Below are 9,364 nucleotides of genomic sequence, written 5' to 3'. Positions count from 1 at the left end.
ACCTAGATAAGATAAATTGACCTATAGAAATCCATCCCTTAAGAAACACACAAGACCACCCGGTCTGGGTCATCCTTCTCCATCTCCATCTTGATTTTCCTCCTTTCCCCTTCTCTCCTGCCTTACAAAAACTTTGTCCCCGCCTTACTTTTTACTGTCCAATCATAGGTCTTGACCTCACTTGTGCCAGCCCTCACCTGCACAGACCATGGCCATGCACTGAATAGTTAAGTCAGGTAGATCCTTCCCTTGTCTCTCCCCCTCCCTTCTTCCCTCTTTCCCTCCCTCCCTTACTTCTTTCTTTCCTTCCTTCTTTCCTTCCTTCTCTGTTTGTCAATCCTGTTGGAGGCACAAAGGTGCTTGTGACCACAGAGCCCTAGGAAAACCAGGAATGTTTAACACACTGGGGCCTCCTCTCAAACGGAGGAGGTAAAATCCACACATTCAACCCGGAAGGCTGGGGTGATTTTGTTAATTACCTGGGACCTCTTTGCCATCTGTGGAGGCAGACCTCATCCAAATCCCCCAGAATGATTACCCTAGACTCTTCCCTCCACAGACCCATCCTTAGAGGAGACGTCAAAGTGCTTTACGGCCTGATGACCTCTATGCCATCTCAATTAGGGACACTAGATGCTAGGCCTTTTAGAGACAGGCCCCGCCTTCAGGCTCACATGTATTTTGCAAAGGAGTTTCTATGTAGTCATGCCCTAAGCTTTATTGTGCACCTGAAATTGAAGTGATTATTGCCTAGAAACCCGGAATGGGAGTGACTGTTGCCTGTAAACTTTTCCCAGATTGCACTGTGTTCCAAATATGCTGACAATGGGCTGCCTGGCATCAGACTGCCTAAGTCTGGACCAGGTTGATCAAGTCAATCTGAGTTTTCATTCCTGTCTGCTCACAGCTGCCTTCCCTGCCTGGACACTTGCAGGAGCCCCTCCCCCCCCTCCCTTCTTTCTTTCACGCATCCTTCTTCCTTCCAGCCTTCTTTCCTTCCATTCTTCCTTCTTACTATGGTGCTAGGGACTGGTCTAGCTCCTCTTGAATTCTTCGTTTAGGGACAGGGTTGGTCCTCAGGCCTCTGAAGATGGACAAGGATGACAGAAATCCACTATTGTCGCAAATGTGAGCCACATTCACAGTGTATCAAACTGAGGTTAGGGGAGCCTTGAGGGGACCCCCAAAATCAAACTAATATGCATTTATTCCATACCTTTGGTAGAAAATAACATCTGAGATAGTTACTAACTCTACCGATTTAATATCAGAACAGAATACACAAACATTTTTAAAAGTCAGGTTAGTTTTGGTTTTAGTCTTCCTATATAGCCTGATCACCCTAAACTCATTGTACAGACCAGGCTGGCATTGAACTCACAGGCACCCACTGCCTCTGCCTCCCAAGTGCTGGGATTAAAGGCGTGCTAGTATATGCCTGGGTCCTGTATGATTTTGTCCTCCATAAATGTATATATTTTGCTATTTTTTATATTTTGATAATATATAGTTTTGACCTCTTGGTGGAAATCAAATGTTATTTCTTCATGAACTCTAACAGATATGGGCACATTAAACACAATGATCAAATGCAGCCACAACGTAAGATGTGCAATATAATTTAATTTTACACCATGAAAGTAGTGTTTTCCTTTAAACACCCAAGGACTGAACTACGATAGAAATCCTATATTAGTAATTACATCATGTTGCTCATATAAAAATGTTTTATGTATCACAAAGCACTATGTACATATAAACTGTAAGCTCTTGTTTTGATTACAATTATTCCAAATGAGCCACCATTCCCCTGTCCCCACCTGAGCAGTTAACGTCTGGAAGTTATAGATAATCTCAAGAAACTTTTGTCAAGTAGATGCTAATGTATTATCCTTGGTATGTAGTGTACGCATGCCCATGCATACACACACATACATGCATACATGCATACGTGCATACACAGGCACACACAGACATACACAAACACATACACACATGCACATAAACAGACACAGGCATGTTCACACACACATGCACACATGAACACACATACACACACATACACACATACACAACATACACAACCACACATACACACACACACACACACACACACACACACACACACACACACACACACACACACACACACACACACACACACACACACACACACACACACACACACACACATACACACACACACACACACACACACACATACACACATACATACACACACATACACACATACATACACACACATACACTCACATATACATACACACACATGTGCACATACACACACTCATGTCCACATAAACACAGGCACACACATACACACATGTGTGCACATACACACACACGTGAACATACACACACGCACACACATGCATACACACTAGCAGCCCTTGACACATGGGCAATTGATGCTGTTTCCTCAACAGCAAATTATTCCCTGCCCCTGGAACTCACAGCACTTTCCCTGGAGCTGACAAATACAGAGAAGGCGCTGGTGGTCATTTAACTTAGTAGGGTTTACTTAAATGAGCTAAGGAAAACTTAACTGTGGGAATAATTGATTTCCCTTATACACGATGAAAAATGTACAATGGAGCAAATGAAAGTCTTTGAAACAAAAGTAATCTTCCATTCATTAAAGGGAACACTGTATGACTGAATTACCCAAGTCTTTAGGAAAAATTACTTATAGATTACTGACCTTTTGTTTGAAAATTCAAAAGCTTTTTACACACATCCCAAGACACGTGTGGAAGTCAGAGGAAAACTCGTGGGGGTCAGTGTTTGTAACCGGAATTTTGGCTTTTTTATTGGGTTCTTTCCTCTACCTCCACTCTCCACCCTAATCCCTTCCAACTCCCCAGCACTAGGTAGGAGAAAGGATAGAGGAGAAAGGTGGAAGGAGAGAAAGAGAGAGAAAGAAAGGAGAAAGATCTCATCAGACTACTTCCTGCTGACTAGGGGCACTGGGGCAATGTTGGTCTTTGTTGTCAGGGCATTGCCTTCCTTGGGGCAAGTCTTCTCCTTGTTGTCAGGATATCTCCAAGCAGCAACCAGAAAACAGAAACAGCAGCAGCAGCAGCCACTGCAGGGGGAACAGCAGCCACCTTTCTTAGGGCTCTGGCATCCTCTGAAGAGTGCCCAGAATTCATAAACTATCTTCAGCTGTCAAAGTCACACCCCTGCCAGAGCACAAGACAAATCATAGTCAGCTGCTGTGGGGAACCTGAAGCACACCCACAGTCCACACCTGGGACTAAAACAAAAATATATTCACATAACACTTCTGTGTGTGCATGTGTGTATGTGTGTGTGTGTGTGTGTGTGTGTGTGTGTGTGTGTGTGTGTGTGTGTTTGTGTATGTATGTATGTGTATGTGAGTTGTGTGTTCGTGCATATGTGAACATGTCTGTGTTTTTAAGGGAACCAAAATTCTCACGACAAGTCTTCTTCTACTGTGCTGGCTCCAGGAATTGAACTCAGATCATAATGTCTGAGGCAAGTCCCTTCACCTGCTGAGCCATCCCACAGTCCGTTTCATCCTTTGTTGCATCTCATTGGTCCATGCACTGGGCTTTTCCACGCCCAGTTGATAAATCGCTAGGATTGTTTCCATTTCTAGCTCTCATGAATAATCCGCTATGAGCAGTCCATATGTGCATTCTATATGAACATATGCTCGCAGTTCTCTTGTGTGTATACTTAGAAGCAGAACTAATGGGCCTTCTGGTGGGTCTCTGGAATCCTTGGGGACTGCCAACTTGTCCAAACCACTTTCCGTACTTTCCAGTTTCAATTCCGTCGCCATGATAAAAATACCCCTACAAAAAGTTACTTAGGGGAGAAAATGCTTATTTTATCCCACTGTTCTAGTTTATACTCCATTACCGTGGGGTAATCGAGGTGGTGGGAGCCTGAGGCAGCTCCGCATGCCAAACCCACTACCTAGAGTAGAGAACCAGAGATTTGCGCATGCGGCTCGCGCGTGCGCAGCTCCATTTCTCAAACCACAGATGGGAAGCCCCCTGCCTAAGAAATGGGGTTGCTACAGCGCCTGGGTCTTCACACATCAATTAATGTAATTCAGACAATTGCCTAAGGACCAACCCACGCGAGACCTCCTCCCTAGGTAACCCTAGGTCATATCAAGTTGACAAAACTAAACATACGTAATTTTACATTTTTAGCAATGATTTGTACAGGTCCCGATTTCTCCCTATCTCTGGTAATCGTTATTCATCTTTTAAATTATAGCCACGCTATAAATAATGGGAAGGAGTTTATTATTATATTATTCAGACAGGATGTTGCTGGGTAGCCAAGGCTACCCTCAAGCTCTGGTCTTCCTGCTCTGCCTCTTCGATGCTGAGATCTTGGGCTTTTGTGTCTGCTTTTGTGATCTTGATTTGGCTTCTCTGACCAGCGATTTTTTTCAATATACTAATAGTAAGTGTCTTCACATATATTCCTTGGGACTCTTCAATGTATTTCAAACATTATTCATTTCATAGTCTACATCTTCCTAGGTGTAAGCCAACACACAGTAGGGATGCAGTGATGTAGAAAGAATGAGAGCACATTTGATTTTAGCAATATTATTCCTTGAACTCCGTAACAGAAGGTCCCAGATAGTTGTTATATATTATAAGTATTCTTCTTAAGTAGTCCCAACACATTGATGAATGTGTGTATATAAATGTAAAAATATGGATTCTTTAAACACATTTTTAACCATTAAAATATCCACATATTGAAGGATAGCTCATTTACATATTGAAGGATAGCTCATTTACCTTGATTTTTTTTCCCTCAGAAATCAATTGCAGACAAGGTATGTGTCCTGGCTCTTTATGGGAACAAAGCTTAACTCAGATTGGTTGGGAGCTGTGCTTCAGTCACGTGGACAGTAAGGCCAGACCTCTCCGAGCTGATGTTTGTGGAAAATAGAGGCAGATACACATCTCACACAGCCACCTGTCTCTTGAAATTAGAGATCTGTGAGGGATTAGAGCCTTTTTTTCAGGGTACACCCCTCCCTGTGTGTCAGACACTGTTTATCACACCACAGATTTTGCCATCTGTCAGGATCTAGGTAAAATGGTTTTTCTGAGCTTAAGGAATCTCTCACCATGTAAGTATTTCAGCCAAAGTAGAGGTCTCAGTTCCTCAGAGAAGCTCAGAGGTTGGAGAAGAGCAGTCCTGGGTACTCACGAGACCCAGTCCTGTGCCTCAGTGACTCCCCGTGTTAATTTAAGGACTCTCTCAGTGGTCTCAATAGATCCCCATGCCTGCGATACTGACATGACTCACATGGACACAATTTCCACAGGTGGTGAGCTGAGGAGTTGAGGTATCCACAAAAGGTTTGCTGGGAAGAGAAGGGGAAGGAAGGAAGGAAGGAAGGAAGGGAAGGGAAGGAAGGAAAGGAAGGGAAGGAAGGAAGGAAGGAAGGGAAGTTGAAGGAAGGGAAGGAATTTGAAGGGAAGGGAAGTTGGAAGGAGGAAGGGAAGTTGAAGGAAGGGAAGGGAAGAAGGGAAGGGAAGGGAATTGAAGGAAGGAAGTTGAAGGAAGGGTTGAAGGAAGGAAGGGAAGAAGGAAGGGGAAGGGAATTTGAAGGAAGGAAGTTGAAGGAAGGGAAAGTTGAAGGAAGAGAAGGAAAAAGGGAAGGAAGGAAGGAAATGAAAGGACAAGAAAGGAAAGGAAAGAACACTTTTTGCCAATGTGATTCAAATGTCAAAAAATGTATATGTGCAGTAAGACGGTGATGGAGACAGCTCGCTTGTCATAACTTTAGGAGTGGTGAAATAATTGTGTACAGACTCACACAAACAGATATCCATTCTAGTATTGCTTATGACAGTGAAAAATCTCATAATCAACCAAGGAGTCTCACAAGGGACTGATTTAATAAATTATGGACCATACATATTGGCCTGTGAAGAAGAGTTAAAGTCACTGTATAAAGTCTATTTATGTAATAGAGAACAATTAAATGATGTACGGATTTTAAAACTATATCAAAAAATCTGAAAAGTGGGCACACCCATGCAGGGGAGAAGGTTGAATTCTGAGTGATGATACAAAAGTTTTAATATGCCTTTTATGATTTTGCACTTTCCACATGTTGTAACTGAAAATGTATTGTTAAATAGTTACTTAAAAATTGGAATCTTAGTGATGCAACACACAGGACTGGTTTCTCTTGTATTTATTTTAAAGTGTGTGTGTGTGTGTGTGTGTGTGTTTGTGTGTTTACACTACATGTGTATGTACGAGTAGTTTCAGGTCCCTATGGAAGCCACAGACATTGAGCCACTGGATCTGTAGTTACAGGTGGTTGTGAGCAGCCTGACACGGGTGCCGGAAACCAAACTTGGGTCCTCTTGCTAGACTAGCTAACGCTGTACACTGCTGAGCCATCTCTCCAGACCCCACGAACAAGACTGACTTCAAAGAGGCTTAAAGTCATGATCGTCTACAGGATACACCAACACATACGTAACAAATTACTCAGAGGCTATTTTTAACTCTCATGTGTGTATGAATGTGTGTGTGTGTGTGTGTGTGTGTGTGTGTGTGTGTGTGTGTGTAGTATGGATGTTTTGCCTGCATGTATGTCAATGTACCAAGTGTGCTTGGTGCTGTAGAAGTCAGAAGAGGGTATCAAACAGGACTTACGGATGGTAGTTAATCACCATGTGGAAGATGGGAATTGAACCCGGGTCCTCTGTCCTCTAGAAGAGCAGCCGGTGCTTTTAACCACTGAGCCATGTCTCCAGCCCTTCCCATTTTAAACGTGGAGTATTTTTGAGTTGGAATCATTGGTGTAGAATGTTGGGGGAATGTCTGTTGCTTAGTGTTGTGTTTCTCTGAGCAGCTCCTGCTTAGGTAGGGCTCCTAGGCTTCCAGGCCCATGAGAGGCGTGGCTAATCTGACATCGACATCATCTCTGCTCCTCTAGCTAGTCTTTCGTTCTCGTCTCAGGACACACCCTGATTTCCTCCCCATAGTAATGTTCCTGAAATAGTGCACAAGATGTACATCACTGCTTACTTCATTGTCTATTGTAATTAGGCAAGAGTGTTTTGACCCACTACATAATACCAGAGTCGTGATTTCACCCGTATCCTTTGATTTTGCTTTACTCAAAAATGAACCTAATCCTTAAAATCTGTGTCTGATGTAGAGAATTCAATTGCTTTCTTTTGGTTTCTTGTCTCATGTTTGTTTGTAAAAACAGCATAGGACACTGCAAATAGTGTGTAGGTGGGTGTGTCACAGCTGTCCGTCTGTCTTCACATTGGCAGGACCCTTCTCTATGGGGCCTTCACAGGGGTCTGGGCACCTTTGGGAGCCTGGGATGGAACTAGAGTCTGGGCCTTAGCTGGAGCCTTGGCCTCTGCCTTGGTTTGAACCTTGGCCTTCGATTGGCAGAGCCTCTGACACTTGGCCATGTAGTTTCGGATCCTCTTCCCAAGCTTGGGGTGAGCGATGAAAGCCAGATGGCTGAGTTTGCAGCTGGGGCTCTTTGGCATCTTGGGCTTGATGGCCTGAGGCCTCACAAGGGCCTTGATAGTCTCTGTGCGTGCACTCACTGCCTTTGCACTGTTGGCCTGTGTTTTCATCAGGCCTTTCTTGTTGTGCTTCTTAGCAAAGAGCATGGTCCTCGGGAACTTAGGGTCAACCCCTTATGAGATTCATATCTTCGTGACCGAGGTTTCTTGATGCCATTTCTGTGCCATATGCAGGACTGGTTATGTGTGTGGCATGGTTCGTGGAATTAGCCATGAATGCACGGTAACCCGTGGCTCCCGCAGTGCCTGGAACCGGAAGAGAAAGAGAAAGGCCCTCAATTGCTCTCTTAATTGTCCCCAACACAGGACAGACATTTAAATGAGAGACACTACCATATATATTATTAACATGTTACGGGTGCAAACACACCGATGGCAGAATCTAACAACATATATGTAAGATCTATCTGAAGAAAGCTACAAACAACATTTTTTTTTCAGACAACTAAAGAACTAAATAACGAGAGAGACCGATCCGTGTGTGTGAATGAGGGTACAGTCAGAACATGGATGGGGTCCAGTTTGACTGATGGGTTCAGTGTGATTCCGAGCGAAGTTACAGCCAGTGATTTTGCGGATTTTGACAAATTGATTTTTAAAGTGTAGAGCGATGGGCGTGAGACTCGAAGTGGTCCCTATGATATCAAACGACGAAAGAATGTTAGAAGGCTGACGTGTCTGAACCCAGATCTTACTATAAAACTAATAGAGATGGGGTGGGGTGGATGCAAGAGCAGCCAGAGCGGCCAGCAGGGAGAGACCCCGGGAAGACCTGCACGATTTGAACCTTTTCTTTGGCAGAGGAGAAAAGGCAGTACAGTGGAGACATTATAGGTGGGAAAGGAAGAGCTGGACATTGGTGTGCAAAACAATAGTGAGGATGATAAGATTAATAATTGGTATTAAGATTCTAAATACAGTCTAAGACAGTATTTTTTTTTTAAAAAATCAGCTCAATGTGATAGACATGAATACGATGTAGAGGTATAAAAGTAGCTGATAACATAGGGAGAAATATAGATTAGTTGAGTGTTGAATTTAGAAATCTAAATAAAAAAGTCATAACCTACAACAGAAAGAAAATAATCTAAATTGACCCCTTAAAAGGTAATACTCTATTGAAAGACCGATTAAGAAAATACAAAGGTAAACCCCAGACTGAGGAAGAGAGAAACTATTTTCAAATATTGATAAATAACTAGTACTTAAAAACACTTGGAAGCCATCGGGGTCCCACCCCTCACTCCCATGGGTAGGAGATGCAGAGAACCGGCCTGGAGAAACCACCCAGGAACGAATGTGTGATGGGGAGGTATGAAAGATGGACGAGTGGAGCTGTGCATGCGCTGTGGAGAGACGCAGAACTGGAGACGTGATGATGGCGTCAGGGCTGAGGTGACCGGTGGGGTCCACGGGGCTGGTGCGCAGAAGCCCAGAGCGTATACAGACACACACTCAGACCTCAGACCCTGAAGCCTGGATTGCAGAAGCATACTGCCTCATCCTGATCTACACAGGCTCTGAACCCAGGTCCTCACGCTTGTGCAGCACGCACATTACCTATGAGGCATCTCATATCTCAGCCCACTAGTCAAACATTTCAAGAGGCTAAATGCTCGTTCGTACCACAAGAAAGGAAGAGCCACTCCTAGAGCGAGACCTGTCTGACATCCATACCTGGATCTGTGGACTCGCACATACTTAGAGCAAATTCCAATTCGGATCATAGGGCTGGAGCCAAAAGCACTAGTTAGGTGGATAACCAGTTT

The 9,364-nt window shown here is 43.8% G+C and overlaps 1 protein-coding gene across 1 annotated transcript; it reads right to left on the bottom strand.

Annotated features, from left to right (window-relative positions):
* Positions 1 to 7,337: 7,337 nt before the first annotated feature.
* On the bottom strand, positions 7,338 to 7,682 carry LOC116910933 (60S ribosomal protein L29-like). Its single transcript, XM_032914679.1, has one exon. It carries the CDS (start codon positions 7,680 to 7,682, stop codon positions 7,338 to 7,340), a length of 345 nt encoding a protein of 114 aa, XP_032770570.1.
* Between the last annotated feature and the right edge of the window lie 1,682 nt (positions 7,683 to 9,364).

This window comes from Rattus rattus, chromosome 10 (genome assembly GCF_011064425.1).
Source record: "Rattus rattus isolate New Zealand chromosome 10, Rrattus_CSIRO_v1, whole genome shotgun sequence".
In the NCBI taxonomy this organism is placed as follows: domain Eukaryota; kingdom Metazoa; phylum Chordata; class Mammalia; order Rodentia; family Muridae; genus Rattus; species Rattus rattus.
Note: the sequence above shows the minus strand (reverse complement) of the source record. Positions and strands in the feature narration are given on the sequence as shown.

What these genes read in the sequence shown, in the direction of transcription:
- LOC116910933 (XM_032914679.1), bottom strand. Translation starts at nt 7,682, where the DNA reads ATGCTCTTTGCTAAGAAGCACAACAAGAAAGGCCTGATGAAAACACAG.